Source organism: Xenopus tropicalis, chromosome 5 (assembly GCF_000004195.4).
Source record: "Xenopus tropicalis strain Nigerian chromosome 5, UCB_Xtro_10.0, whole genome shotgun sequence".
Classification (NCBI taxonomy): Eukaryota; Metazoa; Chordata; class Amphibia; order Anura; family Pipidae; genus Xenopus; species Xenopus tropicalis.
This window is the reverse complement of record NC_030681.2, coordinates 128,994,225-129,020,259: the sequence shown is the minus strand read 5'-3', so window position 1 is coordinate 129,020,259 and position 26,035 is coordinate 128,994,225. Positions and strand designations below refer to the sequence as shown.

The window sequence follows — 26,035 nt, the reverse complement described above, 5'->3', positions numbered from 1 at the left end:
TACTCCATGACTTGCATGGGACATTTTATAATGCCCAGGATAATATTTAATCAGGGTCAGATTGGCCTGGCAACACCGGGAAAAAATCTAGTGGGCCCCTAGGGGAGTTTCCTTGGTGGGCCTCTCACACCCCCGTCCAACTCTGTATTAATTGCTCTATTTGATACTTCTGTCATTTCTGTCTTGGGTGTATGTAGGTGGGCACTAGGCAGATACCTCTTCTGCCAACCCAAAGGGACTGTGGCTGTGGGATAGCAGGTATAGTAGGGAGAGATGGTGCCTATAGTAGCAGTGGGGGGATAATAGCCTCTGGGAAGGGACTGTGGCTGTGGGATAGCAGGTATAGTAGAGAGAGATGGTCCCTTTAGTAGCAGTGGGGGGATAATAGCCTCTGGGAAGGGACTGTGGCTGTGGGATAGCAGGTATAGTAGGGAGAGATGGTACCTATAGTGGCAGTGGGGATAATAGCCTCTGGGAAGGGACTGTGGTTGTGGGATAGCAGGTATAGTAGGGAGAGATGGTGCCTATAGTAGCAGTGGGGGGACAATAGCCTCTGGGAAGGGACGGTGGCTGTGGGATAGCAGGTATAGTAGGGAGAGATGGTGCCTATAGTAGCAGTGGGGGGATAATAGCCTCTGGGAAGGGACGGTGGCTGTGGGATAGCAGGTATAGTAGGGAGAGATGGTGCCTATAGTAGCAGTGGGGGGGATAATAGCCTCTGGGAAGGGACTGGGGCTGTGGGAGACCAGGTATAGTAGGGAGAGATGGTGCCTATAGTAGCAGTGGGGGGATAATAGCCTCTGGGAAGGGACTGTGGCTGTGGGATAGCAGGTATAGTAGAGAGAGATGGTGCCTATAGTAGCAGTGGGGGGAATAAAAGCCTCTGGGAAGGGACTGTGGGATAGCAGGTATAGTAGGGAGAGATGGTGCCTATAGTAGAAGTGGGATAATAGCCTCTGGCAGTGGTCTGTTGCTAGGTTATAGCAAGGAATGATGGTGCATCTTGTTTCCAGTTCCTGGTTACAATTTCTGTGCCCTTGAGAAACTGTGCATGTTACTTAATCTGCCTGTGCCTTAGGGCAATGACCCATGAGGAGATGTCCTCATGTCCTACGATTAATCTCGACTGGTGATAGCAACTAATCTCTAATGCTTTCTTACCGGTGAGAACGTAAATCGCTGTTTGGAATTGGCTTTCTGAAGTTGCCCTGCAAGAAAACTTTGGGTGACTTAGGAAAGCTTAAGAGACACGTATGTTTTCTTACTGGTGATTTACATTCTCACCCCAATAAGAGTATTGTATGAACAGCAATATGGTGATACCTCCAAATGCTTAGCTTTTAGGTGTAGGTATGCTGCGTAGATTTCCCTACAACCCAGTAACTTCTGGCAATGACAACACCTCATTGTCACATACACCTTGCTGCTGTTAAGGGGGTGGGTATATCTTGCACAATGTGACTGTGGCTTTCTCCATGCAGGCGAGGAGTGTGAAATTGACGTTAATGAGTGTGACAGCAACCCATGTCACCATGCCAGCACCTGCGTAGACCAGGTCAATGGTTATACATGTCACTGTCCCCATGGCTGGGTTGGGGCCACCTGTGAAATTCGTAAGTACAACATTCCATATGCACTAGTTATCCATTTGCTATGGGATATTCCTTTAAATTAAGTTTTTTCATGTTACAGAATGTCCTACTTTAGCAACTTTTTAATTTTTAGCAACATTTTTTTTTTCCAATTTTTAATTCAAAAAAACTCTTTCTCAAAAATATAATGAGAAAAATAATCTATAGGTTTAGAGAATTCACTTAAAAAAACTAAGCTAAAAAGCTATACAAATAAGAAGAAAATGAAAACTACTATAGCAGATTTATTAAACATTCGCTATAGTTTGGAGGATGTATTAAATCAAAGTTTCAGTCTGGTTTCTGGATGCAGAAAACCAGGTGTCTGTATATTCTGATTTTCTCTCCCTCGTGTAGATCTGCAGTGGAAAGTGGGACATATGGCAGAGAGTCTCACCAATATGCCTCGTCACTCGCTCTATATAATCATTGGAGCTCTCTGTGTGGCCTTTGTACTCATGCTGATTATCCTCATTGTGGGGATCTGCAGAATTAGTCGCATTGAGTACCAAGGATCCTCCAGGCCGGCGTATGAGGAGTTCTACAATTGCAGAAGCATTGACAGTGAATTCAGCAGTGCAATAGCATCAATTAGACATGCAAGGTGAGTCAAACCTGTGGAGGGGGGGGCAATCGATCGTCTGTGTCAACCACTTGTGGGTTTGGGCAAATTTCCTTACATCTCAGACACAAAACTAAGGTTATTTAACAAAATTCACAAAGTTTGCACCAGGTCTGCCTATAGAAACCAATCAAACGCTTGCTATGAAGCAGGTGATGAGTAAAAACTTGTTTGGACCCAAATAATTTCTGATCTTCAGGCAGAAATACATGTTGCCCATCATCAGGCCTATGCATAATTACAGAGAGAACTGTTTTATCAACACAACAGGAGGAGTTATTTATCATTGCACTAAATGCAAAATCCTGCACAAGATGCAGCACTGACAGGGGTGAGACAGCCCTGTGCTTAAAGCCTACAATAAAAAAGATGGTAAGGACTGGGCACCTATGCATCCCCTGGCACTTTTTAACTTGCTTTTCTAAATGATGTGCAAGTTAAGGTGGCCATACTTATCAAAATCTGCTTATTTAGTGAGGCCACCTACATGCCAGGCCAATTCAGGTGATCATTTGGTCCCCAGGCTAATAATCAGATAACTGCCTGATTTGGTCTGAAGGGGTTAATATGGTCAGCTTTAGGGGGGAAAGATATATAGGGTACCTCTATGCCTCACCCAGCCCACCCCTCATGCATACAGTGCTACTGAACATTGGGGCACTGCATTCATGGGCAAACTGCAATTTATTGCACTTTATTAAGCAGCAATGTAAAGCATTAAGCCTCGTGTTTATATAACAGTTATTATTTGATTAATATAAATATAATATATATATATAATAAATGTAACATTAAAGGAATACTATCATGGGAAAACATGTATTTTTTTCAAAATGCATTAATTTATATGTGTATGAAGATTTTCATTCATCCAGGTAATGGTATATCTAGTATAAATAAATCTAAAGCAACTGGACTTGTTAGGTAATCATTGAAGACGTTTCACTACTCATCCAAGCAGCCCTAACAAGTGCAGTTGCTTTAGATTTATTTATACTAGATGCATTAGTTAATAGTGCAGAAATCTGTTTTTTAAAAGAACAAAAGGACTTTGTTAGAAATGTTGCAGTTTCCCAGGTGCCCTCAGCCATGTGACTTGTGCTCTGATAATCTTCAGTCACACTTTACTGCTGCGCTAACCTCCCCCCAGCAGCCAATCAGTAGAACAATGGGATGGTAGCAAGATAACAGCTCCCTGATACCTGTATTGCTAAAAATGTTCCCATGCCCCGCCTAGTGGTAGATTTGAGAATAGCACTCAAAGTTAATAGACCTTCTCCAGCAGAATTCTGCATTGAAATCTGTTTTTCAAAGACACAAACAGATTTTTTATATTTAATTTTAAAATTTCACATGGGGCTAGTCATATTCTTCATTTCCCGGGGTGCCACACTCATGTGACTTGTGCTCTGATAAACTTCAGTCACACTTTACTGAGCTGCAAGCAAGCACCCCCCCAGCAGCCGATCAGCAGAACAATGGGTAGGGAGCAAGATAGCAGGTCCCAGTAGATATCAGTATAGCACCCAAAAGTAAGAAATCCAAGTCTGGCTTGGGACTCCTCCAGTTACATGGGAGTAAGAGAAACAATAGGTTACCTGAAAGCAGTTCTAATGTGTAGCGCTGGCTCCTTCTGAAAGCTCAGACTCAGGCACAATGCACTGAGATGCATTCACATTGCATCAAGAAATTATTCTCACTCACTAGACTTTTGAATGTACAACTTTGCAGCCTGGAAAGAATCATATTATCATGAGTGTCTGTGGTGCTACTGGGACATTAAGGGTGGGGCCTAGGTCTTGACTATTACAAGTATGTGATGCCTTGATGAACAAAATGAGAACACTTATTCTAGTGAGCACTACTTTTATTTATCTGACTTTGTCCTTCTTACCTATCCCAGGTTTGGCAAGAAGTCCCGACCTGCCATGTACGATGCAACCCCTGTGTCTTACGAGGATTACAGCCCCGATGATAAGCCTCTAGTTACACTGATCAAGACAAAGGATTTGTAATCTTTCCCTTCATTCCATATTTAGATCCAGGAGACTGAGTTGGTGGGGGGGGGTCTTTGTTAAGAAGGATAAATTACTAAACTGACTAACTATTTCTAAGGAAAAAAATCTGTGATGTTTTTCTTCACTGCGGAATTTACCTCCTCTAGAAGTCGTTCAAGGCACAGTGTCTCAACTGAAAATATAACCTATTTGTTGCCAGATCCGGGCTCCAGAACCCCGACAGTGAAAGGGTTAAACCAGTTGGGGAAGAAATAATTTCTTAGGGAAATTCTGTTATCATAGCAATGTTACAGTTGGAACCGTATGCAGGCTTTATGTGTAGATGTAGGGGCGTATATAATACATACTTTATCTGTTGATAGGCATAGTGGGAGTCTACAATGTTGTGTTGTGAAGAAAAAAAAATACAAAACCAAGTGGTAAATCTTTCTAACCACAATTTACTAGATTTTTTTTGTTTAGCTTTCCTCTCTGCATGGTTTGCAAACAATATTTCCAGCAATGTTTTTTAGAATCTGCTCTTGAATCGATGTACCTGTTCATCCCTTTGTTGTGTTGCTAAAAGCAGCTCTTGTATAAATGATAGGAAGCAGATTAGAAATAGAATAAGATTTTTTTTTTCGGTGTCTCAAAACGCAAAGGTTTTTTTCTAAATTGTGATTACGCAAGGCGCCTTATTTGAAATAACGCTGATTTCGTCTCAGACGTTTCTGCTCATTAGCTTGTGCATTGCATTGTCCAGTATTCTTATTTATATGCAGTAGGCATTTGATTACTTGGTCTTTTTTCAGCTCTCTTCTTGGATCCTCCAGATATTCTAAATAAATGTTATCAAACCACCTTTTGTAGCTTCTGTCCTCATCACTCTTGTCAACTTCAATTTTGGTGTTCTTATGTAGATTCTATAATGATTTTTGTAAAATTTGTTTTATAACTTAATTATTAAAGGAATACTGTCATGGGAAAACATGTTGTTTTCAAAACACATCAGTTAATAGAGCTTCTCTAGTAGAATCCTGCATTGTAATCTGTTTTTTAATAATAATAATAATTTCGAATTTTCACATGGGGCTAGCCATATTCTTCATTTCCCAGGGTGCCACAACCATGTGACCTGCGCTCTGATAAACTTCAGTCACACTTTAGGGCTCTGGCACACGGGGAGATTAGTCGCCCGCGGCAAAACTCCCTGTTCGCGGGTGACTAATCTCGAACAGGGAGTTTTGCCGCGGGCGACTAATCTCCCCGTGTGCCAGAGCCCTTACTTCTGCGCTGCAAGTTGGAGTGATATCCTCCCCCCCCAGCAGCCAATCAGCAGAACAATGGGAAGGGAGCAAGATAGCAGCTCCCAGTAGATATCAGAATAGCACTCAATAGAAAGAAATCCAAGTCCGGCTTGGGACTCCTCCAGTTACATGGGAGTAGGAGAAACAATAGGTTATCTGAAAGCAGTTCTAATGTGTAGCACTGGCTCCTTCTGAAAGCTCAGACTCAGACTCTCACATTTTAAATGGTGAAGTGAATTACTTGCTACTTGTAAACAGTGTAATTTAGAAATAAAAAGTACATTATAAAAATCATGACAGAATCCCTTTAAATCTTTCTGGCAATGGTGAAGCTTTTTAAATAAATCCTTCAACCTCCTTTTGGGAACTGCCTAACACCACTAGTATGGGTCTGTAAATGCTCTGTGTTCCATAAGATTATAAATAAATGTGCCTAAAAACAACATAAGGTGAGTATGCAGTGTAGAGCATTAGGTTTTTATTGCTTCTGTATAGCCACACCTTCTTCACATATACAGTATATATGTTACTTTTATAATATTACAAATGAATGCCATTATAATCATTTATAATACAATATGGAGCTGATTTATTAATAATCAAATGTAATTATATCTATTAAGGCAAAAAAAAATTCATCAAATGCTTTATGTCCACGTTTTTTTAAAATTTTACTGCTGCTTTAGGCTGCAAGTTTTTCATTTTTTAAGAACTGCAAGGAAAAAAAACGATGAAAAAGATTGTACAAGACTATAAAATACGCAGCCGTGATACATGAACAAGAATAATTTTTTTATATACTCACTTCCCTATCTCAATTATTAATCAGTCAGCTCCATAATGGGCAAAAGTATTCAAATGGATTTTTAGCCAAAAGTATGTGGACAGTCCTGATATGTCCTTAGTCAGGGGCATTCCTGGGGTCCTTGCCTCTCCCCCTCGCACCCTTCTCAGGAGTGCGGAGGGGGGCACAGCACAATTGTCGAATCTGCATTAGCAGAGCCGAAATTCTGATTTAAAAATTGGAATTTCATTCCCTGGAGTTTCCAGGAGCATCTTTTTGCTCATAATTAGCGGCCTGCTGCCTCCTGGTGCAATTTTCTCAACTCACCTTATGGAAGCAGCGCCCCTATGCTTAGCTGGATTTCCAAACTGTCAGCACAAAAACTGTTCAATAAGAGCATGACTTTTTATGGGAGATCAAAGGGGAAACATTGCTATGTTTAACACTATATGTGTCTGCTGGAGTGATATTAAGATCTATGTTATTGGAACAGTGGAGCTGTTCTTGGCACTACAGCGTTCAGTGAAATTCTTGAGAATGCTGTGCTTTCTACATCCTACACAGAGGGGTGCATACAGAATGGACTTGCAGAGATGGAAGTAGAAGAACCTGATTGACCTGCACAGAACCCTGACTTTAACCCAGGTGAACTCCTGTGGGATGAACTGGAATACTGACTGAGATGAATCCCAATATCAGTTCTCAACCTCACTAATGCTCTTGTGGCTGAATGGAAGCAAATTCCAGCAACAATGTTTCAACATCTACTGAAAATCTATAAAAAAAAAACCTATATGCATTTCCTAAAAGAATACCATGAATTCTCCAAACATATTCACAGTAACTAATTCACAGTAGTCAGTGATGACAGGATTGTGTTCCATCCACATAGCGGGTTCCCATGCTACAGCCTCATCATTACAGATTAGTGATTACTTAGGTGAAGTTAGATGATTGATGATTGCATCTCAGATACAATTTACCCTGGTACAGAAGTCCTTTACAGGCTTGGTGATCTCTGATAGCACTAATATGCAGGAACATGAATATCCTACAAAAACAAAACAGAGGAACAGTTGACTGGAGGGTAGCCAAAAAACAGCAGACAGGCACACTATGTGATGTAATAAAAGTCCCAAGTTTCTGTTAGATCTAGAAATCAGCAAGCAGCATTTTGAGATTGGTTGCTGTTGGTCACTAGACCTTGTGAAAACATGCAACTTTTATCACATAGCCACTAAACTGTCTAATCCAGACTGACTCTTTGGGTAAATGGCCATTGTTTCATTTATGGCCCTATTTAAATAGTAAAACACTGATCAAGGAAGAGGTATCTTTTGATTTTTTGGATTCTTGAATGTGGATGAAGTCATGGTTTCAGCAGTCAGCTAATGTGAAGGGCAAAGGTTAAAGGACAATGAAAGGTTAATATAAATTAAAAGTAAGTCTAAAGGCATTCTTTTTAAGTACTTACTGCATATCTAAATTCCCAGATCCCTGCTTGCTTCTCTGAGATATGGTGCTGGTAGCCTACAGCAGTGTGAAGCCTACAGTGACATCACTGAAATCTCTCTCCCCTTCCTGTAGGTGCCAGCGGCAGCCTTCCTATTCTCTGAGCATGTGTGTAACTTGATCCTGTCTCCTGTTCTGAGCTACACATGCCCACCAGCCAATCAGAAGCGGATCTGCCGGGGGGGGGGGGGAGGGGGGAATGAAACACATGTGCAGTATGAAGCAAGGAGGGAAAGGAAGGGAGAATACCTTTTTAAAGATGGCTGCCTGTTCAAGAAAACAGATAGAAAATGTGAAGTAAGTGTGACTGAGTAAATATTTGATTAGGTGAGTCAAAAGTGTGGCGTTTTTACTAAACAATAGGAGGACTATTGGGCAGTATGCTTTTTAAATTTTGACTTGCATTCTCCTTTAAACACATGAAGAAATTAGGAATATAACCGGCAGCTTGGCACAATCTGGCCACTGAAAGTAGCAGGGACATAAAGCTGAATGAGGTAAAACATAAGCAGTGCCTGCAAACATGTAGTTGCCTATATGTTGTGCTACAGACTTTAGTCAGTTTGCTAAAGGGGAAGTAGGTGCTTCAGGAAAGGGAATTGGTGGGAATGTAATCAGCCCTGCATTTAGATGCACCTTGGCTGGGGGGCACATCTGCAATAATATATCTGGTGAAAGAAACAGCCTCTGCTTTCATGCTGACACCCTTTAGGCTATGGTCACGTATGGCTGTTTCTCGTCTGCCATCCCAAAATCTTGGGCTCAGGGGAGCAGGAGCCAGGAAAGGACTGCATGGTCATGCTGGTCATAGGGCTAGCACAATTATATTCTTGGTGACAGTCCAAGATTGTAAATACTCATATTATACATACCTATATGTAGAATTATGGTGGTCCCTTCAATGACAAGGTAACCAATATCACATGGCATGGGTATCTTCACTAAAAGAATAACGGTTTACTTATTAAAAAAAAAAACTTTATCAAAGCCAAAGTTTGAAAAAGACAGGGTGGGAAAACAACAAAAACTTGTCATGTCACAATCCCAAGGCCTGGTTGTGGTTGTAACTACTGTAGCTATTCCCTGTTGTTAATGGAAGATGCCCATAATATGAACATCAAGCAGATGGGTTGGGGCATGAGTATAGCTGAGTGGATCTCAGCTGACATTTATTGTTATCGTTTATCAAACAGGGATCTTACAAACATTTAACAAATAAGAGTTACAGTCCAGAACAGAAATAGGATCAGAGGGCCCTGTTCAAAAGAACTTACAATGATCAATATACAAAACAGTAAAGACTGCAATGTTAAAGTTTCAGTGTTCATACAGATTCATTGAATGATACCGGGCACCAATACATTAATGGCCAGGGTGGGGGTGGGTCCTTGAGGGAGTAAGTCTCTGATGTAAGGGTAAATGGATGGCAACTTGCCATCAGGATCGCTCTTGGATGGGAATATGTTTGTTCAGTCCAAACATGTGAGTACAGATAGGGTAGTTTTAGTTTTAACCAGGCTGCCCGTGTCAATACCAGCCAGGTGGCAACCCTAGCAGATCAGAAGCTGATTTGGGGCAGATAGGAGGTGTGCCTGGGTCAGAGGATTAGTTATTACTAATTTACTAGCAAGTAAATTGCTGGTAAATTTATAATATTGTTCCTGGCCTTGTCACATGGCAATTGTTTCAGCAAAAAGCACTTGGTACTGAGAAGGTGGTTTCCCTTGTCATACTAATTGTGACCCCCAAGTAGGGTTGCCACCTAGCTGGTATTTTTAAAACTAAAGTTCAATTCCAATGTAATTAATAGGAAACATTATAAAAGTATAGGAACGCCAGTATTTTTTCCACAAAGGGGGGCAACCCTATCCTCAATAAGCCAATTACAATGTTCAGAGATGCTTACATCCCGGTTGTTCTGTACATGGCAAAAGTGACTATGGCCGCTTTAATAAACAATCAAACAGGGCAGTGTTAAGAAGGAAAGACCACCCATTCTAATAAAAGGGCTAATACTTAAGCTGAAGAGATTTTGAACATTCCATTTTTCATTCCACGTTCCATCATTGCTTTTCTAATAGACAACATCCGCTGGTACCCGTCAATCAAGTAGCAAAGTGCCCCAGTCTAGTGACCCATACCAACCAACCAACCTATCTAATGATACACAGGTGAACTGCAGGCCCTTCCAGCTTATTGGTTGATAAAGGTGACTATGTCTATAGAATTCTGTCTACATTTTACCCCATGAATTCACCAACAAATACCATGGCAACAGAATAACGCAGGGGGCAGCTGACCTCATCAAAAAAGAAGTTAGAGATACATTTAGCAGTTTTATAATTCACCCCTTTCAAGCCCAATGAATGGAACATTTCCCATAGAGCAGACTAGTTTGCTATATTTACTGTATATAATCTATTACATTCCTTTCACCATTCAGCTCCCAGCCCTGCCACACAAGAGTTCCAGCAATCTCACAACTGCAGAGCCTCCCCCATCCCACTAGCGCGCTGCCAAAGGCGGGGATATCATTGGCTCCTCCCCCCGAGTGGCTGCCACTTATTTCCCACAAACCTATTGGGTATGTGAGATCGTCGGGCGTGTCTCTTCAGAAAGGCCCTCCCTTTTAGCTGTAGGAGAATACGGCTGCCAATCTGGTAGGCCACTCCCATGGTGTCTGGGAGCTGAGAGGAGCCTGGGGTAAGGAGGATAACGGGGCAGTGAGGAACCTGGTCCATTTCGAGCGCGGCTTCTTTTGGCCCTTTCGTACGCAACGCCTGGGAGTCTGTGGGGAGCCCTGAGGGAGATGTGGCAGCCGGCGAGCGAAAGGCTGCAGGTAAGTAGTGCCCTGAGGAGGGGAGCTGGGAATGCCGAGATGTGAGACTGTCTGGGGCTGAGCTTGCTTTCAGGCGGCGGGTTATACTGAGCTGTCTTTAGGGGGCTTGGGAATGGGGCCCCTGCAGTGGGCCTCGCTCATACAAGGCTCATAGGCCGCCAGCTGTACGTGTGATGGGTGTAGTACGAGCCCACCGATGCACCATACATTTATCGCTTGCGTATGCAGTCCGTGTAGCAGTAACTGTGGCAGTGGGGATAATAGCCTCTGGGAAGGGACTGGGGCTGTGGGATAGCAGGTATAGTAGGGAGAGATGGTGCCTATAGTAGCAGTGGGGGGATAATAGCCTCTGGGAAGGGACTGGGGCTGTGGGATAGCAGGTATAGTAGGGAGAGATGGTGCCTATAGTAGCAGTGGGGGGATAATAGCCCCTGGGAAGGGACTGTGGCTGTGGGATAGCAGGTATAGTAGGGAGAGATGGTGCCTATAGTAGCAGTGGGGGATAATAGCCCCTGGGAAGGGACTGTGGCTGTGGGATAGCAGGTATAGTAGGGAGAGATGGTGCCTATAGTAGCAGTGGGGGGATAATAGCCCCTGGGAAGGGACTGTGGCTGTGGGATAGCAGGTATAGTAGGGAGAGATGGTGCCTGTAGTAGCAGTGGGGGGATAATAGCCTCTGGGAAGGGACTGGGGCTGTGGGATAGCAGGTATAGTAGGGAGAGATGGTGCCTATAGTAGCAGTGGGGGGATAATAGCCTCTGGGAAGGGACTGTGGCTGTGGGATAGCAGGTATAGTAGGGAGAGATGGTGCCTATAGTAGCAGTGGGGAGATAATAGCCTCTGGGAGGGACTGTGGCTGTGGGATAGCAGGTATAATAGGGAGAGATGGTGCCTATAGTAGCAGTGGGATAATAGCCTCTGGGAAGGGACTGGGGCTGTGGGATAGCAGGTATAGTAGGGAGAGATGGTGCCTATAGTAGCAGTGGGATAATAGCCTCTGGGAAGGGACTGTGGCTGTGGGATAGCAGTATAGTAGGGAGAGATGGTGCCTATAGTAGCAGTGGGGGATAAAAGCCTCTGGGAAGGGACTGGGGCTGTGGGATAGCAGGTATAGTAGGGAGAGATGGTGCCTATAGTAGCAGTGGGGGGATAATAGCCTCTGGGAAGGGACTGTGGCTGTGGGATAGCAGGTATAGTAGGGAGAGATGGTGCCTATAGTAGCAGTGGGGGATAAAAGCCTCTGGGAAGGGACTGGGGCTGTGGGATAGCAGGTATAGTAGGGAGAGATGGTGCCTATAGTAGCAGTGGGGGGATAATAGCCTCTGGGAAGGGACTGTGGCTGTGGGATAGCAGGTATAGTAGGGAGAGATGGTGCCTATAGTAGCAGTGGGGGGATAATAGCCTCTGGGAAGGAACTGGGGCTGTGGGATAGCAGGTATAGTAGGGAGAGATGGTGCCTGTAGTAGCAGTGGGGGGATAATAGCCTCTGGGAAGGGACTGGGGCTGTGGGATAGCAGGTATAGTAGGGAGAGATGGTGCCTATAGTAGCAGTGGGGGATAATAGCCCCTGGGAAGGGACTGTGGCTGTGGGATAGCAGGTATAGTAGGGAGAGATGGTGCCTATAGTAGCAGTGGGGGGATAATAGCCCCTGGGAAGGGACTGTGGCTGTGGGATAGCAGGTATAGTAGGGAGAGATGGTGCCTGTAGTAGCAGTGGGGGGATAATAGCCTCTGGGAAGGGACTGGGGCTGTGGGATAGCAGGTATAGTAGGGAGAGATGGTGCCTATAGTAGCAGTGGGGGGATAATAGCCTCTGGGAAGGGACTGTGGCTGTGGGATAGCAGGTATAGTAGGGAGAGATGGTGCCTATAGTAGCAGTGGGGAGATAATAGCCTCTGGGAGGGACTGTGGCTGTGGGATAGCAGGTATAATAGGGAGAGATGGTGCCTATAGTAGCAGTGGGATAATAGCCTCTGGGAAGGGACTGGGGCTGTGGGATAGCAGGTATAGTAGGGAGAGATGGTGCCTATAGTAGCAGTGGGATAATAGCCTCTGGGAAGGGACTGTGGCTGTGGGATAGCAGTATAGTAGGGAGAGATGGTGCCTATAGTAGCAGTGGGGGATAAAAGCCTCTGGGAAGGGACTGGGGCTGTGGGATAGCAGGTATAGTAGGGAGAGATGGTGCCTATAGTAGCAGTGGGGGGATAATAGCCTCTGGGAAGGGACTGTGGCTGTGGGATAGCAGGTATAGTAGGGAGAGATGGTGCCTATAGTAGCAGTGGGGGATAAAAGCCTCTGGGAAGGGACTGGGGCTGTGGGATAGCAGGTATAGTAGGGAGAGATGGTGCCTATAGTAGCAGTGGGGGGATAATAGCCTCTGGGAAGGAACTGGGGCTGTGGGATAGCAGGTATAGTAGGGAGAGATGGTGCCTATAGTAGCAGTGGGATAATAGCCTCTGGGAAGGGACTGTGGCTGTGGGATAGCAGGTATAGTAGGGAGAGATGTTGCCTATAGTAGCAATGTATTTTATTTGAAAAAAAAAATCCAATAACATATCTGTATGTGACAATAGTAAATTAAGCTAGGATAATCATATAATTTAAAGGTGAAATCAGAGTCTGGTGTTTTCAGTCATTGGGATGACAATCAGGTGTGAGTGAGAGACCCTGTTTTATTTCAAGAACAAGGATCCAGCAACGCCTGATCACACAACACATCTGTGGATGTATATTATGGCTTGAACAAAGAAGGTGTCTGAGTACCTCAGAAAAAGAGTTGTTGATGCCCATAATACTGAAAAGGGTTACAAGACTTGCTAAAGCAGTGATCCCCAACCAGTGGCTCGGGGGCAACATGTTACTCCCCAACCCCTTGGATGTTGCTCCCAGTGCCCCCAAACCAGGTAGTTATTTGTGAATTCCTGACTTGGGGGCAGGTTTTGGTTGAATAGAAACAGGATTTACTACCAAATAAAGCTCCTATAAGATGATAGTGTGCATAGAGACTGCCTAATAGCCAATCTTAGCCCTTATTTGGCACCTCCATGAATGTTTATGATGCTGTGGCTCATGAGTAAGAAAGTTTGGGGAATCCCTACTCTAAGGAGTTTGGACTCCACCAATCAACAGTCAGACATACTGTGTACAAATGAGGAGGTTCAATACTGTTGTTACCCTACCCAGAAGTGGTCAACCATGAAAGATAACTCCAGCTGCAAGGTGTCTAATAGTCTGAGAGGTTACAAAGAAACCCAGGGTAACTCCTTAGTAACTGAAGACCTGTCCCACATTGGCAAATATTGATGTTCATGAGTCTGCCATCAGGAGAACACTGAACAGCAAGCCACTGCTCTGCCCAAAAATTTCGCTGCCCGCCTACAGTTTGATCATGTGGACAAATCAAAAGGATTCTTGAAGAATGTTATGTGGACGGATGAAGCCAAAATAGATCTTTTTGGCTTAAATTAGGAGCATTAGATTTGGCGAAAGAAAACGTTGCATTCCAGTATAAAACCTTATCCCATCTGTGAAACGTGGTGGTGGGAGTGTTCTGGTTTGGGCCTGTTTTGCTGCATCTCGACCTGGGCGGCTTGCCATCATTGAACATAGAATTCTGAATTATACCAGATAATTCTAAAGGAAAATGTCAAGATATTTGTCCATGAACTTAATTTCACGAGACAGTTGATTACGCACACGATCCTAAAAGTCAATCAAAGAATGGTTAAAGAAGAATAAAGTAAATGTTCTGGGATGGGCAAGTCAAAGTCCTGACCTTAATCCAACTGAAATGTTGAGGAAAGACCTAAAGCAAGCAGTTCATGTGAGGAAACCCACCAACACCCAAGATCTGAAGCTGTTCTGTATGGAGGAATGGGCTCAGTTCCTCCAAGTCGATGTGCAGAACTGATCAACAGTTACTGCTAACGTTTAGTTGCAGTTATTGCTGCACAAGGGGGTTGCCACAAATACTGAGAGCACAATTCACTTACTTTTGCCACATGCAGATATGTTATTGGATCATTTTTTTTTCAATAAATACATGACTAAATATAATTTTGTTTCACTAGGTTTCCTTCATCTACTTTTTTAGGACGTTTGAAAATCAGATGATGTTTTAGGTCATATTCATATAAAAATATAGTTTCATAAACTTTGAGTGATGTGCAGGTGTTTGGGAAATCCTTCCCTGGGGAACAGGTTGCTTTATTTATGCAAGTTTATATAAACCACAGTATTGGTCATTTTAAGAGTAGTTATTTTTTGATAAATTAAAAGCTTATAGACTATTAATGTAATATTAAGCTTTTCCTGGTGACCAAACAAGTTACTGTCATGGGATATAAATGGTTACAATGCACTTTTAATATTTCAGGAAAAAATGTGGCTGCTTCCTTGTTATATGAATAATTACAAAATATTATATATATATATATATATATATATATATATATATATATGGAATAGCAACAGTATTTTTTTTTGAGTATGTATATGTACGCTTATATAAAGGGTATATTGTCTCTTCTCTGCATTCTGCAAACCCTTGTGCAGTGCAGCTACCCTGGAATGCCTGCGCTAACCTTTTCTATAAAAACCATATGAGAATTCAGCATTTCCATTTGCATTGGAATCCATGCCCTGCAGTTTGACAAGAAAGCCCAGCCCTAATCTCTGAGTATTGAAGCCCCTGCTAAAACCTTGTCATGTAAGGATAATCTGAAGTCTTGCCTCTAAAAACTCAATATTTTGACAAAGATTTATCAGAAGAACAGAACAGGTAGTGGATGTAGAGGATATAAAAGAGATACATTGCTACGGGGCTGAGAAACGGGTTTTTTCCACTCGTAATTTTGTTGCAATGTAATAAGGGATACTATTAAAAACATATTGGTAATTATAGGCAGTCCCAATAAAGATTAGTACATGTGCACCCTGAAAAGACGACTGCATTGCTCCTGTCCTTGTTATTGTATTGCTTGTGCCATACTGTTTTTCATTGCTTTTCAAAGTCAACCAAGACTTTCATCTTCAGTGCTTTTTTAAATGGGACTTTTTTTGTCTTGTTGAGGTATATATCTTTTAAAGTGTTTTGTGTTTGATCTATCCATTTGTCTGCTGTGTGCTTGCAACTCCTGTTGTGAGAGTACTTTCCATCCCCAGGTTCCCCTCACCCTTGGCACACTGCCAGTCTCAGTAGATTCCATAATTTACATTCCTTAATGCGTAGAAAAAAAAAAAAGTGGGATGTTTTTTTTTTTTGTTTTTTTTTTATCTACGTGCCTCCATGGACGGTTACATTTGTACTTGCAGCCAATGTACTAGCCACCTGATTAGTGCTGTTCCCGCACGTGTGCAGATTAATAAGCCGCTAACCACAGAAGCCTTTTGGGGTTTGTGTATGATCTTGCTTTTCTTAAATGGATTTGTAATGGAGTTGTATTACTTACACACCCACCACCATTCTCTCTCAGTGGGTGGGAGCCCAGAACTGTCTGCTCTCCAGCAAAAAGTAAACTACAACTTTTTGTTATCATATGCAGTGGAAAGTGATGCTGGGAGCTGCCGAAAGGCCAGAAAGCCAAAGGTTGTGTTTCACAATAGATTTGTATTTGTCCATTCATATTTTATCAGTTGCCGGAGCAGCCGGTGTATTCATGCTTTATCTAAGGGGAGTGGAGGATAGAAACATTTTTATGGAATTGTGCAAGTTAACTTTTTACCTGCAATATAAAGCTATTTTCATATGTCTTGTCACCTGTGCTAGTGTCAGTTTTATTGTGGGAGTCAAAATATCCAATTTGGGCTTACTATAAGTGAGTAAATTTCTGTTTTCATTTGTAATACCACAGTTTATAAAGAAATCCTGCTCACTTTTAGCAACAGCACAATGCACGTGTTTATCTGTCTTTTAAATACCCTGTAAAGTCAGCTTTTTGATTTAGATGATTTAGGCACCTCCACAGGCACAGTTTATTAGTGACAGTAGATTTGGCTCTTAGGGCAGTGACACACAGGCTCCCTGAAAATACCTTCCCCTCTGGCTACATTGATATTGCAAGATCCATATGGATCCATTAAAGGAGAAGGAAACGTACAGTCACTGGGAAGTGCCACAATGTTAGGCTACTCCCCAGAAATTGTAATTGCTTACGTTATATTGCAGGCTGGTGCCCCTGTAAAGGAGAAAACCGCACCAGACCAGGGTAGCTGTGAGCGATCCTCTTCTTTCTTCTGTCTTTGCTCCACATGTGCAGTGTAGTAAAAAAGCCAAACTTAAACTTCCCCCTACTACACATGCGATGGCCTCAGAATTCGGAAGACAGAACGAAGACAGACGAAAGAGGATGGCTCACACCAGCACAGGGTAGTATGTAAACGATTACAATCACTGGGGTGCTTAACATTTTGGCACCCAGTGATTGTACATTTCCTTCTCATTTAGTGATTAAATGAGTGTCCTGTGGAAATCTGGGAAAGAATGACTGCTGAGGTGTGCAATGTACATTACAAATATGGAAGAAAGGAATATTTTGCACACACAATAAAGCTATTATTTTAGAGCTGTAGGATATAATTGGGTGTGACTATGTGTATGAATCATATATTGTTTCACAGTTACTAATAAATGCAGTTATGTGAACAAAGTATATTTTTTATTACTCTTATTAATTTCTTATGAGAGTTAAGCACTTCTTTTCTCAACATTTGTAGCTGTTTGTGTGTCCGTGTTTGCGGTCATTTTAGGGCTGTTTTTTCATATTTATCACCGGAGAAGGGGCAACTAACTATGAGTTATACAGTTCTAGTAAAATGACAGAGGGAAAACATTTTGGCTGGATACAGTCGTTGGGTCCAGATGTTTCTCGGTTTTTGGGAGAGAAACATTACATGTTGACTGAACTGCCATAAGTTTGTGTGTGTGCTGGATGAGGAAAATCTGGCCACTGCCAGCATTGTGTTAAAGCTGCTTCAACTGGCTGGAATTATTCTGTTTAACCCCTTAAATGCTATTTATTTTGCATAGCTATAAATTGTATTTTATTGGTGTGATCCTTCATAATTGCCAAGATGACTTTGCAGGGTGGCACTCACGTGTATGAGATAACTAGGTACCTGCCTAGTTAGGAAAACTGGGCAGGACTCGGTCATGGCCCTTCTATCCCCCCACCCCCAGGATGTCACCCCGCTCCCTGCCTGGCTTTCTGGCAGAGGTGGCAACCCTAGTATGAGGGGTCCGCCATATTTGCTTCCTAAAATGACTGAAGTGTCTTCCTGAATCCCTGACTGCTCCAAGCCAATGTAAACCACAAACTAAGCTGAAAAACAAATGATGAGGAAGTGGGTAGCCCTCAAAATTCTTCCCACCATTTTAGTTACTTACAGTAATCTGAGTTCACCATTAGACAAACATGTTGTGATGGTTTGCTTTATCTTAAGCTAGTAACCATACATTGGCAGCTGAGTCAACCCTTCATAAGAGAGTTGTTTGATTGTGTGGGACCTTCCTGAAGGCCTTCCGGACAAAAATCTCTGCCAGATAACCATTGGGGGGGTAAAGAACCAATGTAGTTAGCCCAGTGTTGCCCACCTCAGGTGGGCATATTGGCAGAAGATCCGCTAGTTTGGCGACCTTACGGACCTCAACGTGTATGGCCAGTTGTTTGAAAACTGTTGCAAGACCTTTATCTGTAATAACATCATTGCCAAAAAAATGTAAGCCCAACCCAATACAGGATATTTTCTTGCTGAAATTTATGGTGATTGACAAGCATGGTGATTTATAGAGAGATTTATTTTAAAATGTATTTTGTGCAGCCATGGTCTGGAAACAGGTCACAGTCCAAGTTGTGTAAGCTCCATGCACACTTTTGCTTTAGATATATGTCATGTCTGTCTTGTGTCAGGAATGCAGTTAGTGGTTTTTTACAGGACTGCTTGTGTCGTCTGGGAATTGGGCTAGGTGTCTCGCTGTCCAGAACACAGTACAGAGTGACACGTTTTAAGGAAGTCTCAGGAGACCAAAGTCATCTTGTCCTGTTTAGCTGGAGCCTCTGCTTCTATTTGCTCACTGGAAAATCTTCTCCAGATGGTGGAACGGACGTGGTGCCAGATAAATTTACACAATCTCACTAAGGGACCTTTTTGGCAGTTCTCAAGTAGCTTTATATCTTCCAGAAAACTCTGGAGAACTGACATAAAACATCACATGAAGCAAACATGACTAAAAGCAATGGCTTTTTTTTCCTTTAAGTTTTAACAGTGTTTTGGAGACTTGTATCCTATGGAGCGTGAGCTACTGTACTTCAGAACATCATTTTAGAAAAAGTACCTGCAAGCCATTAAGTTAATGAGATGTAAAGAGCTCATTAGATAATGGCATTCATTTGGCAACTGTTGTGATAGCTTTTGTTTAGAAGTTTGCTGCCTATATTTACTGTATATATGTTTCTTTTCTTGCCAGACAATTTGGTTTCCATTAAAATGCAAACAAGGTTATAATAACTGGCAATATATTTTGTTCAACATGACTTCAACAAATAGGGCATGTGCTAAATCTATTTTTTGCATAATGTTTTAATTAAGAAACATTTATAGCTTTTCTCACTTCTTAAGCTAAACAGGGAACGTGAAGAAATTGAAACTTACATTCTGGTTCTTGTGCAGTAGTCAGCTGGGTCACCAGAAAATAGGGATTCTTGTTTTTTTTTTTTTTTAAATACAAAACAGGCAGAAAGATCTACCATCAGGGATATTTGTATCTCTACTGCTACTTTATTAAACTACTTTATGAAAGGGGTTGTTCATTTTTAGTATGATGTAGAGAGTAATATTCCTAGACAATTTGCAATTTATCTTCATTATTATTTGTAGGCAGTTTATAGTTTCAGCAAGTTTCTGGTTGCTAGGGTCCAAATGACCTTAGCAACCAGGGAGAATTTTGAATAAGAGTTTGAATAGGGGAGGATCTGAATAGAAAAATTAGCTATAATATGTAACAATAACAATAAAACTGTAGCCTTACAGAGCAATAGTTTTTTTTGGCTGCCAGGGTCAGTGACCTCCCATTTGAAAGCTGCAAAGAGTTAGAAAAAAAAAGGCGAATCATTCAAAAACTATAAAAAATAAATAATGAATAGCAGTTGAAAAGTTGATCAGAACTGGCCATTCTGTAACACACTAAAAGTTAACCTAACGGTAAACTACCTTATTAAGACTTACCGTATATACTCGAGTATAAGCCAATCCGAGTATAAGCCGAGGTACCTAATTTTACCTAAGAAAACTGGAAAAACTTATTGACTCGAGTATAAGCCTAGGGTGGGAAATGCAGCCACTACTGCTAAGTTTCAATAATCAAATTATTTAATAAAAGGACACTCACAAGTGCTTAGCTGACTACCATATTAATAAACACAAGGTGTGGGCTGGAAAATGAGGCGCATCCAACATAAGGTAACCACAGCATGCGAATCCGTTGCCGAGCATGCACCAGAATAAGGAGATACATGTGCATACATTTAGGGGTCCCATTCCTACTGCAGTAAAGCACACACAGGGACATGTTTTCTATTGCAGCAGCTAGCAGCCCTCTGCACAGATGCAGTAGAATATTTATTGTTGATTTTTTCAGGTCAGGCCAACATACAAATATTTAAGCAGACATATAATAAGCCCATTGCTTCCCAAAGAAGCAGTGTGTAACTGCATAAACTGTAAAGCCTGTAATGTAACCTGTCCTTAGCCATACTGTTTGAGCATCTTAAAGTCTATAATGCAAACGGAGAGAGATGCCAGTGAATCTTATCTACATACTAAAAAGATTTGATATTTAGACAGAAGTCATTATAGAAGTATTCTATGAAGTGGGATGTATGCAAGAATTGCTTTGTCTTTTGTTAAATGTAATGCCCTTTGATCAGAATTACACAGTACTAACTTGCACTAAGGCACTGCTGGATTACCTGTCGGGCGAATCTGTTGCAGAGCATGGACGCATCGCGCCCCACCCCCAAGCCAAGTACAGGCACTGCTGGATTACCTGTCGGGCGAATCCGTTCGTCAGCATGGACGCCGCGCGCAACCCCCCCCCCCGCGTCGCCCAACGCACACGTCACGCGCGACTGGCGTGCGACGTGTGCACTCGGGCGACGCGGGGGCGGGGCGCGATTTGTCCATGCTCTGCAACAGATTCGCCGACAGGTAATCCAGCAGTGCCTGTACTTGGCTTGGGGGCGGGGCGCGATGCGTCCATGCTCTGCAACAGATTCGTCGACAGGTAATCCATCAGTGCCTGTACTTGGCTGGGGGGGGGGGGCGCAATGTGTCCATCATGCTCGGCAACGGAATCGCTCGACAGGTAATCCAGCAGTGCCCCTACTTGGCTGGGGGGGGGGAGCGCGATGCGTCCATGTTCGGCAATGGATTCGCCGAACAGGACAGGTAATCCATCAGTGCCCCTACTTGACTTGAGTATAAGCCGAGGATTCCTTTTTTAGCACATTTTGAGTGCTGGAAAACTCGGCTTATACTCGAGTATATACGGTAAGCATCTTCAGTAAAAAGGTCACTTAACTGATTTCCAGATAACTGTATCTGGCATATCTTTACCTCAGTAATGGTCTAAAATCCTTTAATGCTGCATTTTGAGCTCTTCCTCTATGTCAGTGCTGTCTAACTGGTGGGCCGGGCCCCCCATCTGTCTGCCGTGACTGCTTACCTTTGTCTAAGTTTTAAAGGAGACATATCCTATAAAAATTATGAATGTACCAGTGAATTATACTCCTCTAAATATAGAAGGATTGTGCTTTAAAAAGTTATGTTTCAGAAATTCCCCCAAATCCCTACTAGTCCCACCCATCTGTTCCACTTCCTGCTGGCTGAATTCTCTGGATGTACAGGGGGGCCGTCGGCCCTCAGTACAGGCACTGTAGGATAGGAAGCAATTGACAGCTAGACTGACCTGATCGGGAACTGAAGTCTGCCTTTGTGTTAGTGGAAGGCTGTGATTGGCTATCCCCCTCCTGCTGAGCTCCTGGCAGACATTATTAGGACACGCCCAAATAGGGAGCTCCAATAAAGGGGCCATTTTTGCAGACAGTATTCAATTTTAGCCCAAAGGGAAACCAGCACCATATATAATTTATAATTGCCTACAAAATTAGGGGTTATTCCATTTATCCAATATGTCTCCTTTAAATGGTATCTGTACTGAGATAACTGGCCCCCTGTATTATTCACACCTCAGATTCAGGCTGTATTAACACCTGTAAGCTCCTTTATTGTTTACAACTGTAAGACCTTAGACAGCATTGCTCTGTTATTTAGAACAACTTACCAAAATTAAAACTGAAACTGCATATATTTTTTTTTTTTTTTTTTTTTGCAGTATTTACTAGGGATGCACCGAATCCAGGATTCGGCTGAATCCATGCCTCTGGCCAAAACAAATCGGAATCCTGAAAATCATGTGACTTTTTGTCCGTTAAACAGAAGTTGAACATTTTTCACTGTGCGATTCGTGCGCGGTTCTCTTTAACCCTTTGTTATACTAATTTGCATATGCAAATTTGGATTCAGTTCAGTATTCAGCCAAATCTTTCACAAAGGATTCGGGATTTGGCCGTATGCTAAAACTGTGGGATTGGAGCATCCCTAGTATTTACCCTGCAAGAGTCCTATTTAATAAGTAAAGGTCATTGACTTTACAGTGTGAAAGGGATTGTTAGCATTGCAGGCCAAAGGTAGGGCCTACTACCAATATAAGTGCCAAATAAATAAACCTTATTTGTTAGACAGCATGGTGTCCAGCTTACTTTTGCATTCATACATCAGAATCTGCATTAGGTCAATTTAGTTGGCCTGTATAAATATATTTGTGCCTGCAAATGCATGTTTTTTTGTTCTTTTTAATTCCCAGGCCACGCAATTGCTTTAACCCCAGCCACAGCTGGAAGACAACTACATCTGTTTATCTGTTTTTGCTTCCATAAACTGACCCATAGGGCAAGGGCGCATAGTGCGTATATCCGCTTCTCTCAGCCTGATGGGAAAACTTAGCCTTGAGAGAAGCGGATATACGCACTATGCGCCCTTCCCCATATAGGGCAGATTTGCATCCACTTATCATGCACTTTCTTAAGCATAACGGCCACATATATGTTTATGTACCCTAAAGTAAACTCTACGACACGTTTCACCTAATCTGCAGGCTATGAATAGTGCTTTTTATTTGTGTTCTTAAATCTCACTATCTACTTTTTTATATAATATACGTAATGCAATCTTGTGAAGTGTAATTCAAGTTGTAGTCTTTAGAATGCAAGATACATTTTGGAGAACTTTGTGGATTGTGATCATCTTTTTGGGGCTTTGTCAGGCCTCTCCACAATTTTTCCACTGATAACTGATACTGCCCATATGTGTGTTTTTTGTTAAATGGGACCTGTCACCCAGACATAAAAAGCTGTATAATTAAAGTCCTTTTCAAATGAAACATGTAACCCAAAGTCACGTTTTTATTAACACATCTATACCCATTATATAAGCATTTAAAGTCCCAGCTGTCAATCATATATTGCTTTCCCCACCCCTATGCCTTAGGCATAGGGGTGGGGCAGACAGTTACTTTCACTTTCAATTCAGAACTTCTTAGATGTTGCTGCTCTCCTCACATTCCTCCTCCCTCCTCACCATCTACCGTAATTGTGTAACCAGAGTATGGACATGGGTATCAGGTCCCCCCATACAGGCACAGAAACAAGATTTTAGCAGGAGGCACAGCTTGCCTTAATAACAGTGTCCACAAAATGGCCCCTGCCTGCTTGCTGCAATTGTGAATTCCAGTGCTGAAGGAAATAAGTTTAAAATAATTTATATAGTGTAATTGAAGTTTATTTTACTTGACAAACACAATAGAAAACAATTTGTAATTATTTCTTAGGGTGACAGGTCCCCTTTAAAGTGGTTAAAGTAGCAATGGTTGGTGGGAAATGGTTGTTTGATTATAGGAATATAAGTGTGAAATCAAGACATATCATTTTTAAAATGACTAAGGATTAAAAACTGTAAAGAGAGAGCTCGTTTGCATTGTAACACATTAACTCTATATCATTTGTATAGTTCAATAACTGAACAGTAACCCCCCCCCAACCTGTTTCAGTATAATAAATATAAAAGCTAAACATATGCTGCTCCACTTATAACTAGTGCACTGCTGGTACTGTTAGTAGGTACTACTGAATACTGAATCGTAGCAGTGCATAATTATTGGAAACCTAATGATTGCTTGACAGACACACAAAGCATTACTAGCTGTCAGATTTGCTCATCTTACTATTTGCAGTATCTCTAACTGCTAATTGTATTGCTGTGAGTTAATGGCCTGTGTTTTTTTTCAATTTTTTCAATGCATTTTGAAAATCCCATTGTATGCACTACGTCATCTGTAGACAAATAGCTTGCTAATGACCTAGCAGAGATATCTTTTGCAGGCTTAGGGCTCTGGCACACGGGGAGATTAGTCGCCCGTGACAAAACTCCCTGTTCGCGGGCGAGTTGCCATCACCTGCCATCCCACCGGTGAACATGTAAGTCGCCGGTGGGATGGCAACCGTGGCGGCGCGATTTCGGCAAATTGCCAAAGTTGCCTCACGAGGCAACTTCGGCGATTTGCCGAAATCGTCGCGCAGCGTGTACCATCCCACCGGCGACTTACATGTTCGCCGGTGGGATGGTAGTTTGGGGAGATTAGTCGCCCGTGACAAGGGAGATTTGTCGCGGGCGACTAATCTCCCCGTGTGCCAGAGCCCTTAAAGGAGGCCATACACAAGCAGATTTCAGCTGCCATTTCAAATCCTTCAGACCGATTCGGCAACTAATTTGCCTGTGTATGGGCACCCTGATGGGCCTACCTGACTGTCATGTGGCCTAATTGGCACACTGCAAATTGGCGATTAGTCATGGCGACTTAAACATTAGCCTTACGGCAGCTAAATCGACATGATTAATTACCCCATGTGTCTTTGCCCTAAAAGGGTATTACATTGTATGGCAAAAAAAAAAATATGCAGGGTCTGTAATGAAAATGAAAAGCAACTTTAAGAACAATGAAACACATGGCAATTTCCCACAGCATAATATTATGCTATAGAATACCTTTTCCTTCCAGCCAACTGGAACTCCCAAGAGAAAAAACTTGTAGCCCCTTAGGCTAATGTCAGACGAAGCGTCTGGCGCATATTTTCGGCAAGCTGATGCTGGCAGTGAAAGTTATTTTCCGACACTTTGTTGCCCATGGGGAAGCCCAACAAATCGTGTGTCAGTCCCCTTATTCTTGCCACGCTCCAAGTGCTATTAGATGTCACCTGTGTCTAGAATGCCAGGCATCTGATGCATTTTTTTTTGTGGCATTATCTCACAATAGTGCAGGGGAGACAGCCATAACTGTTATCAGACAAGGCAAAAATTGGCATCAGGCATCTAGCCCCCTGTTAACACCCATGTCATTTATAAAAAACAAGTTGCATAAAACACGTCACATGGTGGTGACATGTGGACGTCCGATACTTAAGTGAGAATTTTTATGTGACTTTTCAAGATATCACCTCTTTTTATGGTAGACTTTTACACTCTGTTCTTCATAGTGATGATGCTGTGATAAAACACTTGTACTGAGTGATTTGCTTGTAACATTCTTGTGTCTATGTGTATACAAAAGAGTTATTATGGGTTATTTATGACTGAAAGCTGCAGTCCTGCAAATGTTCCCACAATGGGTTGGTGTAAAACTCCATTTATTAAAGATACTTGTACACGTATAGGACCCATTATCCAGAATGCTTGGGACCAAGGGTATTCCGGATAAGTCAATATTTTCCGTAATTTGGATCTCCATACCTTAAGTCCACATTAATTAAACCCAATAGGATTGTTTTGCATCCAGTAAGGATGATTTATATCTTAGTTGGGATCAATTACAAGGTTCTGTTTTATTATAACAAAGAAAAAGGAAATTAGTTTTAAAATTCTGAATTATTTGATTAAATGGGGTCTATGGGAGACGGGCTTTCTGTAATTCTGAGCTTTCTGGATCATGGGTTTGCGGATAAGGTTATCAACAAATTGATTAAGGTGTGCTACACAATGGACAAACCGCTTAGTTGTAGCCCCAGGTGCAAGCTGAACCCTCAGCCAGGGTAAAACAATATCCAGGATAAAATGAAAAGACAGCAGCACTCCGGAAATGTTGTAGAAAAAAGTGACTTTACTCAAGTGCACATAGCAACATTTCGGGCTTAAACCAGCCCTTTATCAAGCCTTGATAAAGGGCTGGTTTAAGCTC

At 42.3% G+C, this 26,035-nt stretch overlaps 2 protein-coding genes across 2 annotated transcripts in view; both read left to right on the top strand.

Moving 5' to 3' along the window:
• Positions 1–4,676, top strand: part of dner (delta/notch like EGF repeat containing) — a 96,773-nt gene extending 92,097 nt beyond the window's left edge. Inside the window, 3 exon segments of the mRNA NM_001122791.1 lie at positions 1,482–1,613; positions 1,989–2,235; positions 4,157–4,676. Of these exon segments, the coding sequence (NP_001116263.1) occupies positions 1,482–1,613; positions 1,989–2,235; positions 4,157–4,268 (491 nt within the window). The 3' untranslated portion in view covers positions 4,269–4,676.
• A 5,800-nt stretch (positions 4,677–10,476) lies between these two features.
• pid1 (phosphotyrosine interaction domain containing 1) overlaps positions 10,477–26,035 on the top strand; it is a 42,266-nt gene continuing 26,707 nt past the window's right edge. Inside the window, exon 1 of the mRNA XM_004917824.4 lies at positions 10,477–10,692. Within this exon, the coding sequence (XP_004917881.1) occupies positions 10,663–10,692 (30 nt within the window). The 5' untranslated portion in view covers positions 10,477–10,662. The remainder of the gene's footprint in view (positions 10,693–26,035) is intronic.